The sequence below is a fragment of the Rhinatrema bivittatum genome, chromosome 1 (assembly GCF_901001135.1).
Source record: "Rhinatrema bivittatum chromosome 1, aRhiBiv1.1, whole genome shotgun sequence".
NCBI lineage: Eukaryota > Metazoa > Chordata > Amphibia > Gymnophiona > Rhinatrematidae > Rhinatrema > Rhinatrema bivittatum.
Genome location: NC_042615.1, coordinates 86,052,134 through 86,077,820, shown reverse-complemented (window position 1 = coordinate 86,077,820; position 25,687 = coordinate 86,052,134). Strand labels below are relative to the sequence as shown.

General features: G+C 46.4%; 1 protein-coding gene across 1 annotated transcript in view; it reads left to right on the top strand.

Annotated features, from left to right (window-relative positions):
* Positions 1–25,687, top strand: part of DDX60 (DExD/H-box helicase 60) — a 444,355-nt gene that overhangs the window by 253,059 nt on the left and 165,609 nt on the right. The window contains 1 exon segment of the mRNA XM_029604155.1: positions 473–495. Coding sequence (XP_029460015.1) covers positions 473–495 — 23 coding nt within the window.

The following is a 25,687-nucleotide window of genomic DNA, read 5'->3' as shown; positions in this document are numbered from 1 at the left end:
CCGGCCAACAGAATTGTGCCAATATTTTTCAAAGGTCTTTTCCTCCTCCAGGTGACCCCCTAAAAGGTTGCTGTGTGCTAGTTGCATAACGTTCTGATGGTAGGGTTTGAGAACTATCACTTCCCCTTCCATCCTTTTCTTTGTGACTCTGTAAAGTAAATTGCCGTCCATCACAAAATAAAGAGGGACAGCATCTGTACACTATGCTCCAGGGATTACCTTTCTGTCCACCCTCTGTATATGCTCCTGTGCCCACTTAAAAGACTCATTCTCCCTCTGGGCCCTCCTGAAGCTCCCTGTGTCACCCCCATTTCTCACACAAAGGGGTCCAGTAAGGCATTCTGGGTGGGTGGCGGTCCTTCCCCTGACTCTTAACACTCCTCCCCATTTGCCTCTTTATTAGCAGCATATTGTATTTATTCTGTCGCTGCTGCCTCTAGGATTTAGAAGTCTTAGAGTCTTAATGAAAGAGATCTGGGTCATCCAAGGGGAAGAGTTATGAAAGTCCAACTCTTCATGGTTGTGACTGGATGAACCCATTATGAGCTGGTTCCAGAGGCTCTTGAAGTTTGGACAGTCCCTTCATATAACCATGGGGTAAGGTAGCCAAGAAAGGATTCCCATCTCAATCGTATTTTGGATCGCCGGGGTCCTCAGTCATACCTGGCTTGTTAGATACTGTTGATGGTCCCTATGGATGCATGCCAGGCCTTGCTTCATCAGGTCTCTTCCAAATGAGTGTTTTCATACTCCCAGAGTCCACCAATGCTTGGGTTGGAATGTCATCTAACGCAACCAAAATCACAAAAGTAGAAACACTTTGGCTGGAAACATTCACAAAATTAAAAAAAGTGTGGGATTATGGCATTTATATCCATTGCCTCCTTTCCCCTGTGCACACAGACTCTGTAAAAATATCCCCTTTCTCCACAGCTGAAACATGGTGGTCTGACTGAGGTCTGCAGGTAAGGTGGGAACTCTAGCCTGACCTGTGCTTCTGATGGTCAAGAACTCTGCTGTCCTCTATCCAGGTAGAGAGATTTTTTTTTAACAATGGGGACTCAGACATGATAATAGGCCTCTGCTACTTCCAAGTCCCTGAGTAACAGCAAACCTACTGCCACATGGGCGGTTAGAGGCTGTTTAGGAACTGTTCCAACAGGACCACTTTGGCTACCTCCATCCCAGTTTTATCTTCCAGATGCAGTCACTTCCAGGAGACATATTTAAGTTTATGTAATAGATTCTGAGTATTTTCTCCATCCTTTAGAACTTCCCACTGAAATCACTGTCAGTAGTCTTCTGACGTGAGACATGCTGTCTCTAGAATGACCTTGAATTCATGGTAGGTAGACATGCCTTCTGAATTGGTTATTTGGAAGGAAATTTGATTGTTCCTGGTGAGTAGATACCCCAGTGTTGTGTTTGTGGCATCGTGTGGACCCTTGGTCACTGTGGAGATGATTCCTCCCACAGGGAGGGGCCACGTGGGGAACCACAGCGATAGGCTAAACTCATAGCAGACACGTAGTAGGTGGAAGGCTTTATTGTACTGCTGTAGATAGATGGTATGAAGCAGGAAGGCAAGACACTAAAGTCCGCGAGGTACCAATACGTTCTGACAGTCTCAGATGTAGAAGTCTCACCTAGATGTTCACGATAGGTGGGTGCCCGCAGAGCGGGTAAAACCGAGCCTGGTGGGTGGAGTTGGATCGCTGGATCGTAGAGGTACTCACAGGAGCGTAGTGCGGACGTCTTCCTGGCAATAGTGGGACCGAAGGTCCATGGTGCAGGATATACAGACTGGTAGGCCCTCAAGGAGTGAGTACCTGATAGTCCAGAAGATCCTGAAAATAGAAAGAGAGAGACCCACCCAAGAGGAGCGGTTGTCTAGTTAGTAGAGGCCCCGAAGGGTGGTTGGAAGCAAGAGACCCCTGAGGAGCGGGTGTCTAGAGCTTCGTAAGGAGTGAGCGCCCAGAGAGTAGAGAGGCGTCTAAGCGTGCAGCTTAGAGCGGTCAGAGTAGCTAAACCGAAGTCCTTGCTAACTCAACGATGGTAGCGAAGCGGAGGCTTTAAATACCCAAAGGTATTGACGTCATGCAGAGGGGACGCCCGCGAGGTTCCCACCATGTCGTGTATTTGAGTGTAGGCAATGTGCACGTGCGTGCCCTAGGAGGCCGCGGGAAGGAGCATGGTGGACTGGAACGCCCATGCTGAGCTGGAGATGCCGAGGCCCTCGGCACTCGGCTCCGGAGGCAGTCGTCTTGCCCAAGGAAGAAGAAAAGGGAAGAAAAGAGGTAAGGCAGAGCGGTCGCAGCCATCTGCAACCGACGGACCCAACACCCAGATAGGTAACCCACCTGATCTCTGGCCAGCCTGCCAGTCGGACAGTGCATTTAAAGTTTCTCAGAAATCCATCGGGGTCCTCTCCAGGGTCATCTTAATTAGTGTTGTGACATAGGAGGTAGACTGGATAGGGTGGTTTGTACAGCTTGGGCTATGTGCATTAGTACTGTTTGCTGCTGTACCACCTACTCTTGCGAGGCCTGCTACTGAGCAATTTGTGTTTGCAGAGCATTCTGTAACTACTGCTGCCCAGTAGAAAGGACCTGGATCACCTGTTCTATCGTCTGTGGTTAGTGAGCTGCCAACACTATGTTCCACACCAGGAAAAGGAGAGAGGAAAAGAAACAAAACCTGCTGTCCTGTTCAGCTCTTATTCAATGCTTGACCCTTGACTAGGCAAGTCGAGCTAGCCCTCTTAACCCACTGTGTGAAGGCTGGGTGAGTGGAACTGGGAGGCCCCAGGAAACAGGAAAAAAAAAACTCTGTAGGTACTTTTTTTCTTCTTGTTCTGTTTTGGCTGTGGGCTTCTGCCTGTGCTTTCCACTGTTGCATCTGTCGGTCGCAGACAGGTGCGCCCTCTCTGCCTTACCTCTTTTCTACCTCTCTCCTCTCCTCTGGGAAAAATGGCTGCCTCCGCTGCTGTTTGCCGACAGGCATCCCCGGACCGGCACGGGTGATTGCGTTTACCATGTTTTCGCCTGAGGTCTCCTAGGTTGCACACGCGCACGCTACCCACTAGGGATGTGAATCGTTTTAGGACGATTAAAATTATCGTCCGATAATTTTAATATCGTCTTAAACCGTTATGGAACACAATACAATACAGATTCTAACGATTTATCGTTATAAATCGTTAGAATCGTGAGCCGGCACACTAAAACCCCCTAAAACCCACCCCCGACCCTTTAAATTAAATCCCCCACCCTCCCGAACCCCCCCCCAAATAACTTAAATAACCTGCGGGTCCAGCGGCGGTCCGGAACGGCAGCGGTCCGGAACGGGCTCCTGCTCCTGAATCTTGTCGTCTTCAGCCGGCGCCATTTTCCAAAATGGCGCCGAAAAATGGCGGCGGCCATAGACGAAAAAGATTGGACGGCAGGAGGTCCTTCCGGACCCCCGCTGGACTTTTGGCAAGTCTCGTGGGGGTCAGGAGGCCCCCCACAAGCTGGCCAAAAGTTCCTGGAGGTCCAGCGGGGGTCAGGGAGCGATTTCCCGCCGCGAATCGTTTTCGTACGGAAAATGGCGCCGGCAGGAGATCGACTGCAGGAGGTCGTTCAGCGAGGCGCCGGAACCCTCGCTGAACGACCTCCTGCAGTCGATCTCCTGCCGGCGCCATTTTCCGTACGAAAACGATTCGCGGCGGGAAATCGCTCCCTGACCCCCGCTGGACCTCCAGGAACTTTTGGCCAGCTTGTGGGGGGCCTCCTGAGCCCCACGAGACTTGCCAAAAGTCCAGCGGGGGTCCAGAAGGACCTCCTGCCGTCCAATCTTTTTCGTCTATGGCCGCCGCCATTTTTCGGCGCCATTTTGGAAAATGGCGCCGGCTGAAGACGACAAGATTCAGGAGCAGGAGCCCGTTCCGGACCGCCGCTGGACCCGCAGGTTATTTAAGTTATTTGGGGGGGGTTCGGGAGGGTGGGGGATTTAATTTAAAGGGTCGGGGGTGGGTTTTAGGGGGTTTTAATGTGCCGGTTTTTTGATTTTTCGATTTTTAACGATTTTTAACGATTTTTCACGATATTTTACCCCCCCCAAACGGCAACAATACGATTCCCTCCCCCTCCCAGCCGAAATCGATCGTTAAGACGATCGAGGACACGATTCACATCCCTACTACCCACTCCTTTGAATGCATCATGGTGGGAACCTTGGGGGCGGCCCCACCGCATGACGTCACTACCTCCGGGTACTTAGCCTCCGCTCACCAACAGTGCTATGAGTTAGCAAGGATTACGGTCCAGCTAATTCTGGCCGCTTCTAGGCTGCCCACTTGGAACACCTCCTACTACCCTCCGGGGTAATTCGCTGATTCCTGGAAGCTCTGGGTACCCAGTCCTCAGGGGCCCTTCCGCTTCTATCCACCCTCCAGGGTTTGCCTTGCTCTAACCACCCAGGACACCTGCTTCTCGGGGGTCTTGTCTGTTCTCTCTCCAGGTGCCCTGCCGGATGACCTTAGGTACTCGCTCCTCGAGGGCCTACTCTCTCTTGGGTATCCTGCACCATGGACCTCGGGTCCTTCACCTTGCTCGTCTTCTACAGTGGAAGTTACCACCTTGACTACAGCTACCAACCCTGTGAGTACCTCAGCTCTTCAGACTCTATCTGCTTCACCCTACCAGATTCTCGGCGTACTCCGCTTGCGGACCACTACCAGATCTGTCTACATAAGCCATACTGCTGGGTCCGGGTTCTCGGGTTAACCCACTCTGCGAACCACTACTGGACTTACGTCTCTCAGCCAGGGTGAGAACTACACGACACCTGAATAAACTGTGTCAGGTCAGAATTCATTACAGAGGTACTCCGAATCTACAAGCACTGTCCGCTTCTCGGACAACACCATTGCTGTACAATAAAGTTTCTTTCTTCTGTGTCCGCTTACTACTGAGGTCAGCCTATCGTTATGGTTCCCCATGGGGCCCCTCCCTGTGGGAGGAGTCATCGCCACAACGACCAAGGGTCCACAACCATGCCTCAAACACAACATCCACTTAGGCATAAGTATCCAACTACTGCCATCACACTAGACCTTCAGAACCCTCTCAAACACCGCTCGTCCGAAAGACCCATCAGAGAAGCCTATAAAGGGACCCTTCAAGTCCCACCTTCAAAATACACCCGTCTAAAAACCACCAAAGAACGTTCCTTCTCCACAGCAGGCCCTGTCCTCTGGAACAGACTTCCGACTGACCTAAGACTGGAACCTTGCCTTCATACCTTTCGAAGACAACTGAAGACGTGGCTTTTCCTCCAAGCCTTCCCCTAGTCAAAATGACACTTCGGACTCATCTTAAGGAATGAGATAATTTCTTATCTCATAACCAGTTATATATTATTTATTTGTTGCTAATTTCCGCTCTACCTTTCTTCCTGGCTACTTTAGCCCCCAAGTTCTATGCCCTTGTTTTATGTAACTTTGCTTGATTCAGCCTTCTTGTTTTTTGGTTACTCTTGTTTTGGTTTTTTTTTTTCCCCTAAGTTCCATGTAAACCGGCCTGATGTGAATTCTATTCGTGAAGTCCGGTATAGAAATATATATTAAATAAATAAATAAATCATATGTGGTAATTCAAGCAGTAGCAGTTTGGAAACAGCCAGAGGAAAAAAGGAGGCATACTCTGGCTGTTCCTTAAGTTCAGTTTATTTACAGTGGAAACTATCTCAATTAATTCAGTACACCTTAATCTCTAGGACTCAAAACAATTAATGCAGCTCAACTGAACTTCAAATATTACTCAGTCCATAAAACATAACAGGTTCTAGTATATGATTGGTGTCTCCCTGCTTCATGAGGCCTGTCTAACCCTTCCAAGCCCTGAGTTCTTAAATTCTGGTGAGGGGCTTTTCACTTCAACCAGGATTTCCTGTGTGTCTGGATTTTAAGGAGGACCGGGTGAGACAGCTGTGCCCAGTTTTTTAAGGTAGTCTGAGGGAGTTTTCTGTAGACTGTCTCACAGTGACATATATAACATGCCCCACAGAGTCAGTGTCCCATGAATGGGGTTCATGGGCAGAGGAGGTTGAAACTCTGAGGAGAACAGAGTCATGGAGGTTTTGGCCTCTATGGAATATGAAACACAGGGGGGAGTTGAAAACCTGATGAAGAGCTAAGATGTCCCTGTGATATTTGATAATACTGCAAACTGTATCGACCAGACCCGAAAATGATAGCACACAGGTCATCGTATGGGGGTCTGATGGCATACGTGAAAGAAATAATAAATCATGATTAACAAAACGTGCACACTTAAATGCTTTCTTAGGGAAGTGCAGACCAAAAAAATTAATTTCGGTTCATTCATTGGTTTCATTGGGACCCATATTTGTTTTATTAGTTTCAAAACAACAAAAAAAATGTGTTTCTTCGTTTCATTAGTTTCATTCATTTTCCACTAAAACATATGGGAGAAGTATTACAATCTTATAATAGGCTCTAGAATAGTGAATTTTATTTCAATTGTTATGAAACTTGGGAGAAGAAATCATCAAAAGGGGAAAAGAGTCACATGGTACTTTAAAAAATGATAAAGTGGCATCAAAAAAGTGGCAGAAAGTAGCCTAAGGCTCTGCAAGGTATATGAGGCTTATGGGATTGGCAGGAGTTTTCTAATGAAATGTAAGTGAAGCAAAGAAGCAGTAATAGGAGAAAGAACAACTCAAAGTTTAGAAAGAGGAAGACTGCCCAAAAATAGTATCATGAACAATTGATGGCAGCACGAGACTCAAAATGGCACCAAAAGTGGCATCAGGACTCTGGCAACATGAAGGGAGAATGAAGCAGAAAATGTGAGAAAAAATCCCAAGGTACAGATAAAGGGACCAAGAATCAGAAAGAGTGGTATCAAGATAAAGAATTCAAAAGCATGGGAGAAGTGCATAGCAGCTCCTTAGATTGGCAAGAAATCCTCAAAGTATAAGAGCTAGAGTATGCCAGGAAGATACAGGCAGAAATAAGTTAAGAATATAAAAGTGTAAAATCTGCGCAAGGCAGCAAGGCTGAGGGGCACAAGGATCTGAAGGTGTAGGATGAGGGGCATAGCACTGAGGCAGAGTGGCATAGGAGATACCAGTCATTCCGTTGGAACATGCAGACAACCATAGAGAGGGTGGATGGCTCTTCCTGTCAAAGAATGGCTGCACCAGGATGATCCACTAGTCCAGTAGGATATGTTTGTGTCACAGAGTAAGCCACACAAGTCATAGCTAGGTAGTAGGTAAGTACCCAAATACATAAGAACGTAAGAAATTGCCATACTGGATCAGACCAAGGGTCCATCAAGCCCAGCATCCTGTTTCCAACAGAGGCCAAAACCAGGCTACAAGAACCTGGCAAATACCCAAACACTAAGTAGATCCCATGCTACTGATGCCACTAATAGTAGTGGCTATTCTCTAAGTCAACTTGATTAATAGCAATTAATGGACCTCTCCAAGAATTTATCTAACCCTTTTTTAAACCCAGCTACACTAACTGCACTAACCACATCCTCTGGCAACAGATTCCAGAGCTTAATTGTGCACTGAGTGAAAAAGAATTTTCTCAGATTAGTTTTAAATGTGCTACTCATAGAGTGCCCCCTAGTCCTTCTATTATCCAGCACCAGCACTGAAGTTTTCTTATTTGGGTTCTGCTTTCTCTCTCTCTTCCCCTGGGTGACTCGCTGTGTGGGTTCCGGACCCCTATTGCTAATATTGGGAGACCCAGTAAGAAGGAGAATTCCATTTCTATCCTTTCCCCCTCTGGGCATTTATAATTTGTGATTCCTCTGATACCACCTGAAACCCCATAGCTTTTGCAACACTGCCCCTGCCACTGCAGTGGGAGGGTCACTACAAATACACACCGGAGGGGCGGGGGCTCTAAATCACAGCCACAGAGCCAGACAGAGTAGCATCAACATGAATCTCAAAAAGCTCTTAACATCAGGAAGCTTGGATTTGCTGAATACATTTTAAATATTATCTGGGCCAAGTCAGTAACTGATTGATTAGTGCCCCTTAGGGCACAAAAAACCACAAGCATACATACCCAAATGGTTAATAAGACCTATTTGTAGCAAAACACATTTCGGTCAAGCTGGATGACTAATGGATATTTCTTCAGTGGCAAGAGAAGTTTAGTTTGGAAACACTGTATCTCCACTTCTAGATTTTCTCAAAAAGGGGTAGAATTTATAAAAGTACACCAGAGCATACTTTTGTTCACACACCAGGCACAAACAAAAGTATGCCGGATTTTAATAGATACACGTGTAGCCGCGCGTATCCTTTAAAATCTGGGGTCGGTGCGTGCAAGGCTGCCCAAAATCGGCAGCCTGCGTGCGCCGAGTCGTGCAGCCTGCCTCTGTTCCCTCCGAGGCCGCTCCGAAATTGGAGCGGCCTCGGAGGGAACTTTCCTTCCACCCCCCCCTTGCACCTTCCCCTCCCTTCCCCTACCTAACCCACCCCCCCCCAGCCCTATCTATCCCCCCCTACCTTTGTTGCACAAGATATGCCTGCCCGAGGCAGGAGTAACTTGCGTGCGCCGGGCCGGTCGCCGGCGCGCCATGGTCCGGTCCGGGGGCTGGTCCGGAGGCTGCGACCATGCCCCCGGAATGCCCCCGATGATAGGCTGGTCACAACATGCCCCTGGAATGCCCCCGATGATGTGCTGGCCGCAACATGCCCCCCAGCACGCCCCTGACACACACCCCCCAGGAAAGCCCTGGGACTTATGCGCGTCCCAGGGCTTTGCGCGTGCCAGCAGCCTATGCAACATAGGCTCAGCGCGCGCAGGGGGAGCTTGGGCAAGGTTTTCGGAGGGGTATGCGCGTATCTTACGCGTGTACCCCTTTGAAAATCTGGCCCAAAGTGTTCAAATATGGCAAAACCGAGATAGCAGAGCTGAGAGAGAATCCAGTGGGTTGCTCAACTTGAGGCAGCATGGATTCACCCTGGGAAGGACCTGTCAGACAAATTTGATTGATTTTTCTGATTAGGTGACTAGAGAATTGAATCAAGGAAGAATGCTGGATGTGATTAGTTGGATTTTAGTAAAGCTTTTGAATTGGTCCCACATAAGAGACTCGTGAACAAAATGCAAAGTTTTGGAGTGGGTGCCAAGGTAGTAGCCTGGATAGATAACTGGTTGATTAGGTAAATGGAACCTACTCTAAAGAAAGAATGGTGGTAAGTGGAGTGCCACAGGGATTGGTTTTGGGATCAGTTTTGGGACCAGTTTGTGAGCAACCTGACGGAAGGGATAGATGGTAAAGTTTGTCTATTTGCAGATGATACTAAGATCTGCAACAAAGTGGACATACCTGAAGAAGTAGAGAAAATGAAAAGTGATTTAAAAAAGCTTGGTCGAATATTTGGCAGCTGTGATTCAATGCCAAGAAGTGCAGTTATGCATCTGGGGTACGGCAATCCAAAAGAGCTGTATGTGATTGGCAGTGAAAGACTAATGCACACGGACAGGGAGAGGGACCTCAGTGTGGTTGTGTCTGATGATCTGAAGACAGCGAAGCAATGTGACAAGGCGATAGCTAAAGCCAGAAGAATGATGGGCTGCATAGAGAGGAATAGCCAGTAAGACAAAGGAGGTGATAATGCCCATGTACAGGTCCTTGGTGAGATCTCACCTTGAGTACTGCATTCAGTTCTGGTGCCTGTATTTCAAAAAAGATAAAGACAGAATAGAAGCAGTCCGAAAAAGAGCAAGCAAAATGGTGAGGGGTCAGCATTGGAAGACTTATGAGGAGAGGCTGAAGAATCTGAATATGTACAGCCTGGAAGAGAGGAGGTGCTGGGAAGATATGATACAGACCTTCAAATACCTGAAAGGTTTTAATGATGCACAATTGTCAAATCTTTTCCAGATAAGCATGAGGGTTACTTGCACAATTCAACAAATACTGGCATAAGCTTGCTAGGCAGGCTGGGGTACGTTTGGTCCTTTTCTGCCATCATTTCTATGTTTCTATGAACTTTATCCAATTCCAGAAGCACATAATTTAATAAGAAAAACAAGCCCAAACAGAACTGGATTACATGGAAAATACAAGGACTTAAGACTCAGAACCATTTTTGGAAAATCATCAGCACTCATCAGTTTAAAATCAAACCACTCAATTCTGTCTCTCAGTTCTATTTGCAGTGGGAGCTCCTTAACAGCTATCTTAGGTATACAATCCCATAATTAATATACTTTTTGATTAAAAAAAAAAAATAACATTGATAGTGACATTTGCCACAACAATTGATAGAGATAATGTATTAAGAAATTTCCTTAAGTGCAGGAATAAATTGTATTTAGGAGAAAAGATATGGGTTTGCCCGGACGTAGTTAGAGCGACACAAATTTGTAGGAAAAGATTTTTGAGTCTATGTCCTAGAGCACGTGCTTTAGGAGCACATATACTGATCAAATTTCCATGTAAATGTGTTCTAACACCAGATAATACACGCTATGTATTTATGGAGCCTGAGCAACTAGAAAAACTGTTGTCTTCCAAAGAGATATCTGCTTAATATTCTGTTTTAAACTCAGGAGATAAGATTGAAACCTCTAATTTCCCTTAATTAGATTTGTAAGTTTCCTAATTTCCCTTTCTAATTTCCCTTAATTAGATTTGTAAGTTTTAAGATGCTCCGTTTAAATATTAGATGGATCTCACAGATTTCATGGTAAAATAAGGTAAATAGCATAATAATTAAAATTAATGGGAAATTATATATGGTTTATTTTTTCATGTTTGTATTCGTAGTTGCTATACCTTATGGTAAGGTAAATCCTTACTTGTATTGTAATGAAAAATTAATAAAGAGATAATAAAAAAATAAAAAAAATCAGCAAGTGCATCACAAACACTTCTATCTCATAAGATACAGGTAACATGGAATTCACTATGGGGTAGATTTTATAAAAGTACGCCTGCGCATACTTTTGTTCATGCACCAGGCGCAAACAAAAGTATGCCGGATTTTAATAGATACGCGCATAGCCGCACATATCCTTTAAAATCTGGGGTCGGCGCGCAGCCTGCCTCCGTTCCCTTCACCACCCCCGCACTTTCCCCTCCTTTCCCCTACCTAACCCATCCCCCCCAGCCCTATCTAACCCCCCCTACCTTTGGGGCAGATTTTCAAAGGGATACGCGAGTACCCCCCGAAAACCTGCCCCAACCTCCCCCTGCGCGCGCAGAGCCTATGTTGAATAGGCTCAGCGGCGCGCGCAAGCCCCGGGACGTGCGTAAGTGCCAGGGCTTTACTGGGGGGGGCATGTCGGGGCGTGTCGTGGCGGCACGTCAGTCAGGGGTGGGGCCACAGGCATGGTTCTGGCCCAGGGGCATTTTGGGGGCGTGGCCCTAGGCCTCCAACACTGCTCCTGGGCCGGGGAATTGCGCGTTGGCAGCTGGCCGGCGCGCGCGAGTTACGCCTGCCTCCCGGGCCAGTGCGCAATTCCCCGGCCCAGGAGTGGTGTTGGAGGCCTTGTCCATTCCCCCCGGGCCGGAACCACGCCCGTGGCAGCTCCTTCGAATGACGCGCCGCCATGGCACGCCCCTGACACGCCCCCTAGCAAAGCCCCGGGACTTACGCATGTCCCGGGGCTTGCGCGCGCCACCGAGCCTATTCAACATAGGCTCAGCACGCGCAAGGAGAGGTTGTGGCAGGTTTTCGGGGGGTACGTGCGTATCTTACGTGTGAACCCCTTTGAAAATCTGCCCCTATATAGAAGAGTTCCTTAGATTAATTAAGGGCAGAATAAATTTGTGATTTATAAAAATTCTCCTTTGCTCTTTTGGTCTCAGCCTTGTAATACTTCAATTTACACCTATAATTGTCACTATTAACTTGTGATCCAATTTTTTTTTCATCTTCTCCAATCTACAAACTTCCCTACATGTGTCATGAAGAGCTGGAGTAAACCATGGAAAATTATTTTTACTCCAATTTTGTGTTACCATGCACTCTGGTACTAAATGTTTGCATAATATTTCAAAATGATGAAACCAGCTACCAGCTAGTTCCTCCACCTCAATAGTTGTTGAATTAACAAAGAAATTAGACTCCTCCCAAAAGACTCAGGGACAATTCTAGCCCTTACCTTTTTACTTAGAAGCTGAAACTGTCAAGGAGATTAAACTCCCTAACAGTAAAAAATGATCTGACCATAACTACAGGTAAAACTGTTCTTACCATTAAGTATTGTGACCACATGAATTGTAGACATAGCACCAAATCCAAGGTGTGCCCTAACTGATGGGTAGGGCCTTCCACACTTTGCTTCATTCCGGCCATATCCAAACTGTCAAAAAACCCGGGGTTTTACACATGTAGATGGGCCTTACGTGTGCCGGGCCAAATTTCAAAGGCCCAGCCACGCGTGTAAGTCCTGGGGTTTGTGAAAGAGGTGGTCCGGTGGGTGAGTGGGGCAGTCTGGGGCGGGGCAGGGCGGGACTAGAGGTGCCCCGGCACAGCGGCCATTTGCTGCTGTGCCGGGAGGTCACGTGCCGGCAGGGTGCCAGCGCACGCAACTTGCTCCTTCTCAGAAGCAGGCAAAAGGTGAGGTAAAAATTTGGGGGGGGGGGGGGGTAGGATTGGGATAGGGGGAGGGGGAGGGAAGGATAGGGGAAGGGAAGTCAGGCTAGGGGGTTGGGAAGTTCCCTCCCAGTCCACTCCTTAATTGGAGTGGACTGGGAGGGAATTGAGGTAGGCCCCAATGCTTCACTGCGGGTAAATGCAAAAATCCTCCCCCTTGTGTGCGCCGACCCAGCATTTTATAACATGCGTGTGCCAGTGTGAGCATGTTATAAAATTCTGCATCCATGTGTGCATGCCGGGTAGCGTGAGCACATGGATGTGCACCCGTGCAATGTTTTAAAATCTACTCCTAAAAGAATAACACAGAGGAGTCATTAAATGTAAAAGAACCAAGTCTGAAGGAGTGTCCCAGGATTCACTTATGAACCTTAAATCCATTTCATTATCTTGAATCATGTCCGCCACTTCCAAGCCTTATTTTAGAACTACAGTAGCTCTCAGTGGAACATAGTAATGGTGCAAGGGGTAAAGATGTTGTATCTACTTGGCAATAGAAATCATAATGCAATTAAATTTGACATAATCACTGGAGGGCAGATAATAAGAAAAACGAGTGCACTAGCATTTAATGTTAAAAAGGGAGAAGAAATTAGGAAGAAGCTGAAAGGAATAGTACCAAAGTCGAAAGTTGGCATAAGGGGTAGAGATTGTTTAAAAATTCTATCTTGGAAGCCCAAGTAAAATGTATTGTATGCATTAAAACAGGTTGAAGGAAAGTCAGTTGACTGCCAGAATGGTTTAATGATGAGGTGAAAGAGGCAATTAAAGCCGAAAGGGTATCTTTCAAAAAATAGAAAGCAGACTCATATAAGGAAAATAGGGCAGATCATAAGTCCTGGTAAGCTAGATGAAAAGCAGTAATAAGACAAGCTAAGAAAGAATCTGAAAAGAAGCTTTTGTTAAAATTAAAAACATTATAAAAATTGTTTCAAGAACATTCAAAGCATAAAGCCTGTGAGGGAGTCAATTGGACCACTAGATGACTGAGGATTAATAACACGGGTGCTCAGGAAGAACAAAGAAATTGTAGAAAAGCTAAATGAATTCTTTGCCATGGCATTTACTGAGGATGACGCTGGGGACATACCAAACCAGAAACATTCTTTGATAGTGATGATTCTGAGCAATTTAAGCAAATCACAGTGAAACCGGAAGATGTGATAGATCAAATTGACAAACTAAAGAGTAACAAGTCACTAGGATTGGATGGTATACACCCCAGAGCTCTGAAAGATCATTTTTCAAACATGAAATTACAAATGTAGAGAGCCCCACTAGGTCTCTACTAAAGGAGCATACCAACTAATTAAATAAGTACAGGAAAGAGTAGGTTTAGTTGGGTTATAGCTCCCTCATATGGGAGAATTCAGTGGTCAAATTCTTGCCTACAAAAACCCGAGGCTATATTTTGTAGGTGTGGATTTTGAGTTGTCCTTATCACAGGCAGCATGCTATCTGTTGTGCTCCGCGGTCGTGGGACGCCACGACCACGCTCCCCTACCTCCTCCACGGCGGCGGTGCGCCGTGACAACCTTGGGGAACCCCGGGGCCCGGCGCGGCTCCCTGGCCAGACCGCGGGGAAGAAGGCTGTCCGTGCTCTGCTCCCGCGCCGTCCTTGCAGCACTTCCAGTGCGGAGGGAATCAAAGATGGCCGCCGCCATCCTTAGGCGCGAGGCCGCGCCCCTTCATTAGAATTAAAGGGACCTGATCCCTTTAATTCATCACAGCTGTTCCTTAGGAGCCTGAGCAGAGGAAGTATATAAGGAGACTTCCTCTACTCATTCCCTGACTCGGTAACATCCCATCGCTGTCTAGTCTGCTTGCCTTGGCGAGTTCCTTGTACTTGGACGCTGGTTCCTGTTTTCGTCTTGGTGTTCCTGGTTCCTGACTTCGGATTGGCTTATGGTGATTCTCTGGTTCCCGTCTTCGGATTGGCTGACGGTGATTCTCTGGTTCCTGACCTTGGCTTGGCAAGCGGTGATTCTCTGGCACTCGATTTTGGACTTCTCCAAGGCTCCGTCTCCAAGGGCCCACCTAAGTCCCAGCGGCCCAGGTCCCTACGGGCTCCTCCTGGGGGGACCGCGGGCTTCCAGGGCGAAGCTCCAGTTGGCCTTTGCACCGTTGCCTGACCTCCTGAAGTCCACCTAAGTCCCAGCGGTCGGGTCCCTACGGGCTCCTCCCGGGGGGACCGCAGACCACCAGTGGTGAAGACACAGCACCTCGTCTCGACTCTTCATCGTCCCCGGATTCACCTCAGTCTCCAGTGCCAAGGGTCAACTGGTCCTGCCTCCTGTTCTGCCTCGCCACCCGACGAGAGAGCCTACAGACCCTCCGAAAGGTATTCCATCCTCTCGTCGGGCAAGGGTCCACAAGCCTGAGCATAACACTATCCTGCTTGCTCCTGGTCTTTGTTTTTGGGGAGAGGACCTTTGGATTTATTGGAGGTATGGACTAGAAGAAGAAGTGCCCATCTCCCTTTTTAAAAATTCCATCATTTGATGCTTTTGTTGTGGGTAAGAACATAAGAACATAAGAAAATGCCATACTGGGTCAGACCAAGGGTCAGACCAAGGGTCAGACCAAGGGTCCATCAAGCCCAGCATCCTGTTTCCAACAGTGGCCAATCCAGGCCATAAGAACCTGGCAAGTATCCAAAAACTAAGTCTATTCCATGTAAGCATTACTAATGGCAGTGGCTATTCTCTAAGTGAACTTAATAGCAGGTAATGGACTTCTCCTCCAAGAACTTATCCAATCCTTTTTAAACACAGCTATACTAACTGCACTAACCACATTCTCTGGCAACATATTCCAGAGTTTAATTGTGCGTTGAGTAAAAAAGAACTTTCTCCGATTAGTTTTAAATGTGCCCCATGCTAACTTCATGGAGTGCCCCCTAGTCTTTCTACTATCCGAAAGAGTAAATAACCGATGTTCTTTTCCTCCTTTTGGGATATGTTTTGAAACTAGTTTTATTTTTGGCTTTCTTCTGAATTCCCTATAGGATCCAAGGACTCAGTGATTGTCATTTCGAGAGAGTATAACAGTTTTTCATTTGAAGATTCTCATTAATTCTCTTTTGAAGTTACCACAGGAGTGAATTCTCATTTATTCTGGGAGAGGAGATGTGGACTTTAGCAGAACAGTGGAACTGTTTAGGTATGGACTATTTTCACTGGGATAGTGAAGAGAGGAGATTGAACTGGGAAGCAGGAAGTACATTCTATTCAGCTGGAGAAATATACTCAACATAGGATTTTATGATATATCCTATTAACTGACTTAAATGCGCCTGAAGCCTCAAATCTGGAAGTCAATTTTTAAATTACCTTTACAAATGGAAAGGAACATGGATGAACTAAAAGTTGCATTAAGCATTGCAAAGTCACAGATTTATTGAAGAGACAAACATATCAATGAATTGGATTGTTTGAGGAGTTATAAATAGTCATTTTCACTATTTCACCACTAACAGCTAGTAAAGTTAAGTTGGAAAATACAATGAGCTTCCAGCATGCAAAGACTGTCTTAATAACTCTCAGGGCTTTGGAAAGCAATCTTTTCCTCCCCTCCCCTCCCCTCCCCTCCAACAGGGAATCTTGGAACTCAGAGAGGGGTTTTAGCAAGTGTACAGGAAGCTTGAATATTGTCAGCCTGTGGAATTGAAGGTGGCCCACAAATTCCTTAGTGAGGACCTCAGTCCAGGGGTTACACAAACCTGTTACTATTGATCTGTATCATATCATAAGAAATAGCCACAGGACATGAAGACTGGAAGGTGGTCAATGTCAGGAAGTACAGAGTCATGCATCCAGGGAGCGGTAATCCAAACGGGCTTTGTGTGATAGAGGGTGAAAGATTGATGTACAAGGACCAAGAGAGGGATCTTGGGGTAATAGTGTCCGGTGATCCGAAGATGGTAAAGCAATTTGACAAGGCAATAGCCAAAGAGAGAAGAATGCTGGGCTGCACAGAGAAAGGAATAACTAGTAAGAAAAGGGAGGTGATGATGCCGTTGTACAGGTCCTCAGTGAGGCCTCACCTGGAGTACTGTGTTCAGTTCTGGAGTCCATGTCTCAAAATGGATAAAGACAGGACAGTGGCAGAGAATAGTGACCAAAATGGTGTGGGGTCTGTATCAGAAGACTTAAGGCTTAAGGATCTGCATATGTATACCCTGCTTCATTTTTTTGAAGGGGTTAACAAACGTGGATAAAGGTGAAGCAGTAGATGTAGTGTATTTGGATTTTCAGAAGGCATTTGACTAAGTCCCTCATGAGAGGCTTCTAAGAAAACTAAAAAGTCATGGGTTAGGAGGTGATGTCCTTTTGTGGATTACAAACTGATTAAAAGACAGGAATCAGAGAGTAGGATTAAATGGTCAATGTTCTCAGTGGAAAAGAGTAAACAATGGTTTGCCTTAGGGATCTGTATTTGGACCTGTGCTTTTCAATACATTTATAAATGATCTGGAAAGGAATATGAAAGTGAGGTAATCAAATTTGCAGATGATACAAAATTATTTAGTGTAATTAAAACACAAGCAGATTGTGATAAATTGCAGGAGGACCTTGCGAGACTGTAAAGTTGGGCATCCAAAAGGCAGATGAAATTTAATGTGGACAAGTGCAAGGTGATGCATATAGTAGTCCTGGGGGAATTCTGTGCTACTGCGGAATGCAGAATTTGTACAGAATTCTCCCTTCCCACAGATTTCCTCCCTTGCCTCGCAGAATCCACCGACTCCTGCTGCTGCATATGAGGCTTGGAACTAGCTTTCTGATTCAAGTAGTGGTGGTGAGCATTGTTTGCTCAGCTGTCCAGTGCCGTGGGTTGCTGCCCCTGGCTGAGAGCAGGTGGCGATTTGAATCCTCTTTGACCTCTGCTTCTGTTCCTGTTTACCTCCTCTCATGAAAATACTTGATTGCACTGAAATGCAGAATAATTTTCAAAAAATATTGTGTTATATTGGCAAATAAATGTGCAGAATTTTGCAGAATTTAGAAAATGTATGCACATAATTTTATTTTTTGTTGCAGAATTTTCAATTTTTTTGCACAGAATTCCCTTAAGAGTAATATAGGGAAAAATAACCCATGCTGAAGTTACATGATGTTAGGTTCCATATTAGGAGCTACCACCCAGGAAAGAGATCTAGGCATCATAGTGGATAATACTTTGAAATCATTGGCTCAGTGTTCTGTGGCAGTCAAAAAAGCAAACAGGAATTATTAAGAAGGGAATGGTAAATAAAATGGAAAATGTCATATTGCCTCTATATCACTCCATGGTGAGACCGCACCTTGAATACTGTGTACAATTCTGGTCACCACATTTCAAAAATGGAGAAGGTACAGAGAAAGGTGACCAAAATGATAAAGGGGATGGAACAAATCCCCTATGAAGAAAGGCTAAAGAGGTTAGGGCTGTTCAGCTTGGAGAAGAGATGGTTGAGGGGGATATGATAGAGATCTAGAATGGGTAAATGTGAATCGGTTATTTACTCTTTCAGATAATAGAAGAACTAGGGGTCACTCCCTGAAGTTAGCAAGTACCACATTTAAAACTAATCAGTGAAGATTCCTTTTTACTCAACGCACAATTAAGCTCTGGAATTTGTTGCCAGAGGATGTGGTTAGTGCAGTTAGTGTAGCTGGATTTAAAAAAGCTTTGAATAAGTTCTTGGAGGAGAAGTCCAGTAACTGCTATTAATGAAGTTGATTTAGAGAATAGCTACTAGGGATGAGTTTCATTTTCTGGGTCGGGTCAGGTTTCAGTTCGGGCGCTTCATGGGAAAACCTGTTTTCCCATGGATCATTTTTCGGCAAAAATGAAGCTGGAACCCAAAACCGGAAAAACAAATTAAAAAAAAAAAAATCTGAATCGGGGAAAAAACCACCCTAACCCTTCAAATTTACTGTATTACAACCCCCCCCCCCCAACCATCCCGATCCCTCCCAAAGACTTACTAAAAGCCCTGGTGGTCCAGTGGGGTCCCGCGAGCGATCTCTCCCTGCAGGCTGTCGGGCCTGCTACGAATCAAAATGGTGCCAATGGCCCTTTGCCCTTACGATATCAAAGGGGCTACCGGTGCCATTGGCCGGCCCCTGTCACGTGGTAGGAGCAATGGATGGCCGGCATCATCTTGTGCTCCCATCATCTTGGGGGGGTCCCCTCCAGGCTGTCGGGCTGTTGGGTCCCCCCCAGAACTTGCCAAAATTCCCTGGTGGTCCAGCGAGGGTCCTGGAGCAATCTCCTGCACTCGGGCCATCGGCTGCCAGTATTCAAAATGGTGCCGATAGCCTTTGTCCTTACTATGTCACAGGGGCTACCTGTGCCATTGGTCGGCCCCTGTCACATGGTAGGAGCACAAGATGGTGTTGGCCATTCATTGCTCCTACCATGTGACAGGGGCCGACCAATGGCACCAGTAGCCCCTGTGACATCGAAGGGCAAAGGGCCATCAGCCCCATTTTGATTCATAGCAGGCCCAACAGCCCGATGGCCTGGAGGGAGTTGTCGCTCATGCGACCCCTGCTGGACCACCAGGGCTTTTAGTAAGTCTTGGGGAGGGATCAGGATGTGGTGGGATTGTAATACAGTAAATTTAAAGGGTTGGGGTGGGGGTTTTTTGTTTTTGTTTTTAATAAATGTGCCCCTCCCCCCCCCGCACTAACCCGAAAAATGAATTTTCCCTGAAGTTGGGGGAAAATCCGTTTTGTGGTTCGCGTCCCCCGAACTATGACAAATTAGGCAATTTCGTTGAAAAATTGCCTACTTCGTGATAAACGAATGCACATCTTTAATAGCTACTGCTATTACTGACATCAGTAGCATGGAATCTACTTAGTGTTTGAGTACTTGTAGCCTGGATTGGCCATTGTTGGAAACAGGATGATGGGCTTGATGAACCCTTGATCTGACCCAGTATGGCAATGTCTTATGTTCTTAAGAGAGGAGGTGCAGGGTAGATATGATACAGACCTTCAGATACCTAAAAGGTTTTAGTGATGCACAAACTTCGAACATTTTCCATTGGAAAGAAAAAATAGAACTAGGGGTCATGAAATTAAACTCCGGGGGGTGGGGGGGGGGGACAACTCAAAACTATTGAGGAAATATTTTTTTCATGGAGAGGGTGCTGGATTCCTGGAGGAGGAGGTGGTGAAAATGAAAACAGTCAAATTCTATAGTGCATAGGATAAACACTGTGGATCTCTAAAGGCTAGAGGATGGAAATGAAGAAATGCGTGCAAGGGGGTAACTTGCTGGTGCAGTGATTAGTACCCTTAGCAGAAGGCATGGAAATTACTATCCTTAACCAATAAGTGTTGTTGCTTTTAATGCAACTTCTACATTGCTCCATGCTTCAACGACAAGGGGGAAAAGGGCCCCGACTTCTATATCTGGGATATTGATACACAGACGTAGGGGAAAAAGCACAGGACTGCTTCTGTGGTCTAGTACTAAAGGAAATGAAGAAAGTGTGCAGGAGGGATAACTTGCTGATGTGGGGTTACTACCTTAGCAGAAGGCATGGAGATGACTGCCCTTAACCAATAAGCCTTGAAGCTTTTAATGCAACTGCAACATTGCTCCCCATTTAGATGGCAGGTGGAAAAGGGGAATTAGATTCAGACAACCACCAAAAGGGCCCCCAACTTCTATGGTCTGGGGTAGTTATACTTAGGCACAAGGGAAAAAGCACAGGACTGCTTTTATGGCAAAATCAATAAGCAACACACATCAAGCAGCACAGTCTGAACTTTCAGGAAAGCTCATCACCCAGTAAAAAATGTTGCTAGCTGCAATTTATATGGCTTGTCATAAAGCTTGAGATAACTGCACGGAGTGGCAGTTGCTACCCTTAAGAGAAACATGGGAGTAACCTGCACAGAGTGGAGGTTACTACCTTAAAAAGCTTGCTGGGCAGACTGGTTGGATCATGTGGTACTTTTCTGCTGTTATTTCTGTTTATTTGTTTCTATATGCATTTTTGCTGTCTAATTTAGGTGAGCTGTTATATAATTGCCCCCTAAATGAATACCAAAGATCAGGCACCAACGTATGTCACCTGCAGACCTATTACAGGCGGGAGGGAGATAAAAAGCTCCTACTCTCTGAATCTCCAACTCAAAACTCCTACAACTACTAAGAGTCACTCACTAATATGGAAACTAGATTGGCCCATTGTAGCAAATAGGTATGCAATAGACAAATGATACATGTCTCTGGCCTACTCTGCACAGTATGACTCTTTTCCAGAGACACATTTCTAAGGTTCCAGTGGGGCTTACATAAATAAAAAGGTGAATTTTAAAAGAGATAGGCACGCCACAAAAAAAATTGCAGATGTGCGCACATCTAGCACATTTGCATGTTCAACCTATTTGATAAATCTCGCACATATATACACAAGTAGAAATGCATGAACATCTCGCATCAAATAAAAAAGGGGTAGAATAGGGGTGGGTCATGGGCATTCTAAGGCAGGGGCAAGAGATAAGAACATAAGAAATTGCCATGCTGGGTCAGACCAAGGGCCCATCAAGCCCAGCATCCTGTTTCCAACAGAGGCCAAACCAGGCCACAAGAACCTGACAATGAGCCAAACACTAAGAAGATCCCATGCTACTGATGCAATTAATAGCAGTGGCTATTCCCTAAGTAAACTTGATTAGCAGTTAATGGACTTCTCCAAGAACTTATTCAAACCTTTTTGAACCCACCTACACTAACTGCACTAACCACATCCTCTGGCAACAAATTCCAGAGCTTTATTGTGCGTTGAGTGAAAAATAATTTTCTCCGATTAATCCTAAATGTGCTACTTGCTAACTTCATGGAATGCCCCCTAGTGCTTCTATTATTCGAAAGTGTAAATAACCGAGTCACATCTACTCGTTCAAGACCTCTCATGATCTTAAAGACCTCTATCATATCCCCCCTCAGCCGTCTCTTCTCCAAGCTGAACAGCCCTAACCTCTTCAGCCTTTCTTCATAGGGGAGCTGTTCCATCCCCTTTATCATTTTGGTTGCTCTTCTCTGTACCTTCTCCATCGCAACTATATCTTTTTTGAGATGCGGCGACCAGAATTGTACACAGTATTCAAGGTGTGGTCTCACCATGGAGCGATATAGAGGCATTATGACATTTTCTGTTTTATTAACCATTCCCTTCCTAATAATTCCTAACATTCTGTTTGCTTTTTTGACTGCTGCAGCACACTGAGCCAACGATTTTAAAGTATTATCCACTATGATGCCTAGATCTTTTTCCTGGGTGGTAGCTCCTAATATGGAACCTAACTTCGTGTAACTACAGCAAGGGTTATTTTTCCCTACATGCAACACCTTGCACTTGTCCACATTAAATTTCATCTGCCATTTGGATGCCCAATCTTCCAGTCTTTCAAGGTCTTCCTGTAATGTATCACAGTCTGCTTGTGATTTAACTACTCTGAATAATTATGTATCATCTGCAAATTTGATAACCTCACTCATCGTATTCCTTTCCAGATCATTTATATATGTATTGAAAAGCGCCGGTCCAAGTACAGATCCCTGAGGCACTCTACTGTTTACCCTTTTCCACTGAGAAAATTGACCATTTAATCCTACTCTTTGTTTCCTATCTTTTAACCAGTTTGTAATCCACGAAAGGACATCGCCTCCTATCCCATGACTTTTTAGTTTTCGTAGAAGCTTCTCAAGAGGGACTTTGTCAAACGCCTTCTGAAAATCCAAATACACTACATCTACCGGTGTGTATGTAGCAAAATGACTGTAGAATGTGTCTGATTCATTTCTGTGCAAAATTTATTTCTGCTATAGATCAGGTTTAAGGCTGAATACAACTTTTTTTTTGCCCCCATATGAAGTGCTTGAGGGGTCTGGGTAAACTGGGAGGGGGGGGGGGGGGGGAGAGGTTAAACAACCCAGGAGGTCTTGATGACCTAGTTATGTCAGGGCAAACTGGTGGACTAACTGGTTATACTGGTCATTGCCTTAATTCATGCATGTTATAAAATTTCCTCACTTGTGCATGTAAATGCTGTTCCCTGTATGTACCCGGATCAGTCCAGACCGTGGGTTGAGCCTCCTTTCCAGTAGGTAGAGACAGACTAAAACTGAAAGGGTATCCTATTTGAGGTCACAGCGTATCCTGTAACCCTTCAGTATTTGTCTGTATCTAGCAGGTGGATCAGCTCACCCTTCGGTCTCCTGATTTAGGCTAGTCAGCCTTCTTCTCTTCCTTTCTTTGGATCAAGCAAGTACTTCTTCCTTTGGATCTTGATTGACTTCTCTCTGTAAAAAAAAAAAAAAGGAGTTAGTTTTCTTCTGTGCAGGAGATGGTCCCGTCTCCTGGCTCTTGCTGGACTCAGAGGAGCTTTGCCCCTTGTGCGGAGCATAGCCTGACTCTGTGAGTGCTTCCAGGTGTGGGGACCGAAGCTGGTGATCCAGTTTTCGTCTCTCCCCCCCCCCCCCCCCCCCCCCCCCCCTTCCTGGCTGCCTAGGGAGCTTAGAGCTCCATTTGCTGTGCTCAGTCTGTGTTTGGAAAAAAAAATCAAACTTTGAAAAAAAGAACAGCAATATAAGAACAATTTATTGGCAAATTTGTAAATTTTTACTTACCTGGGATTTGAATCGGCAGCCAGACAATCAGGAGTCAGCAGGTTTCTCTCCCCTGCTTCACTTCTGCCAGCGGGCTGCCAATTAAAGCTATTGTTAACTTTTTTCTCTCAGCGTGGCTCCTCTTCACAGCGGATGCTGCGGCCAGCAGCCTGCCATGCTTGTAGGCAGACCTCGTCTCACCTTTCGCGCGAGGGGCCCTGTTCAGCCTGCCTGGTGAGGAAGGCCCCTCCTCAGCAGGACAGGCAAATTTAGCCCGGGGATTGAATCCCCAGAGCATGGCCAGGCCGTTCCCAGGTCGGCAAAGCCCGGGAACGGCGGCCATCTTGGGTTTTTCTGCAGCTCCTGTTTCGGAGCTACCTGGGGCTGGGGAGCTGGATTTTCGTGAGTATCCCCCCGATTTGAGCCCTGAGGCCCCCCAGGATGGGATCCCTGACCCCCCCCCACCCCGGGAAATCCAGGGCCCGTTTTTCTTCTGATTTTGTCCTCTTCCTGCATAAATCTTATTTAGCTAGCCTGCAGGAGGAGGAGGAAGGCCCCCCTGGCCCCCACCCCCAGCAAAATTTCCGCGCCATGCGCCGTTTACTGTTTGCCTGGCCACGGAGCCTCCGGGGTAACTTCGGGTGTGGGTGGTTCCGGGGCTGGCCCCCCTCCCTGACCTCCCCCGTGTGGCCCCAGTTCTTCCGGATCCTGGCCATAGTTCGTGGATCTCGTCAACCTGGCGACGGATGGACCTCTGCGGCTAGGCCATCTTCCTCATCTACTTTGGCAGAGGCCCATATTTTTCGACCAGGCCGAAGGTCTTTGAGACTGTTTGTGAGGAGTCAGGTGTCTCAGTGCGCTCCACCCCGGTCTCGTTGGTCCTTTACTTTCTTCAGAAGGGTCTCTCTAAGGGCCTCTCCTTCCCTGCACGTGCAAGTTTCCGCTCTCGGCTCTCTCCTCGGACAGGTCGAGGCTCATCCTTTAGCAGGCCACCCGGACGTGGTTCGGTTCTTGAAGGGAGTCAAACACCTGCGTCCGCCCGCTCGCAATACTTGCCCATCGTGGAGTCTTAATCTGGTCCTCCGGGCCCTCTGTTCTGCTCTATTCAAGTCTCTCCATCGGGCTACGGTAAAGGACCTCACGCTCAAGGCAGTTTTTCTTGTTTCTATTGCCTCCGCTCGGCGGGTCTCTGAGATTCAAGAGTTGTCCTGTTGGGAACCTTTTTTGCGCTCCTCTGATTCAGGTATTTCCCTTAAGACGGTGCCCTCCTTCTTGCCGAAGGTTGTGTCCACCTTCCATGTCAAACAGTCGGTAGAGCTTCCAGCATTTTCTCTGGAGGAGATTGCAGGTACCACTGGAGGCGACCTTCATAAACTGGATGTCAAAAGAGTTCTACTCAGGTATCTTCAGTTCACCAATGACTTTCGGGTCTCGGATCATCTTTTTGTCCTCTGGAGTGGTCCCAATTGGGGCAAACCGGCTTCTAAGACCACTATTGCACGATGGTTGAAGGAGGCCATTTCCTCAGCTTATCTCTGCCAAGGTCGGGTGATTCCGGAGGGCCTAAAGGCTCAGTCACTATGTTCTCAAGCTACTTCCTGGGTGGAAAGCCAATTGGTCTCTCCGCAAGAGATTTGCAGGGCCGCCACATTGACATCCCTGCATACTTTTGCTCGACACTACTGTCTGGATGTGCAAGCGCCGGTTTTTGGTTCCTTTGGGCGGCAAGTGCTTCGAGCGGGACTGTCTCGATCCCACCCGGGATAGGGAAGCTTTGGTACATCCCACGGGCTGGACTGATCCGGGTGCATACAGGGAAAGGAAAATTAGTTCTTACCTGTTAATTTTCGTTCCTGTAGTACCACGGATCAGTCCAGACGCCCTTCCCTGTTGGTCTTTCTTTTCTTTCCTCTTGAAGCTTGTTCTTGCAGATTCACAAATTTGGATACTTCATTCTTCCCAAGAATACTGAGCAATTACACCGGAAGCCTTGGTTGTTCAAGTACCAAGTATATGCAAGAGACGTTAGTCATACCATATTTCTTACATTGTTCTATAGTTACTCTTTTGAGCTTTATGGTTACTTGCTTGATCCTATTCTGGTTTTGTTGTTTTCTGCTTTGACAATGGTTATACTGAAGGGTTACAGGATAGGCTCTGTCCTCATATAGGATACCCTTTCAGTTTTAGTCTGTCTCCACCTGCTGGAAAGGAGGCTCATCCCACATCTGGACTGATCCATGGTACTACAGGAACGAAAATTAACAGGTAAGAACTAATTTTCCTATAATTCCCAGCTGTACATGTAAATACTTAAAATTAGAAGCATACATACATGTGCAAAGCTTATTTTATAACGTGTGCATAGTTGCGCTCAGGATATTAGATTTCAGCGTACATGGCCATGCACCCATATATTCAT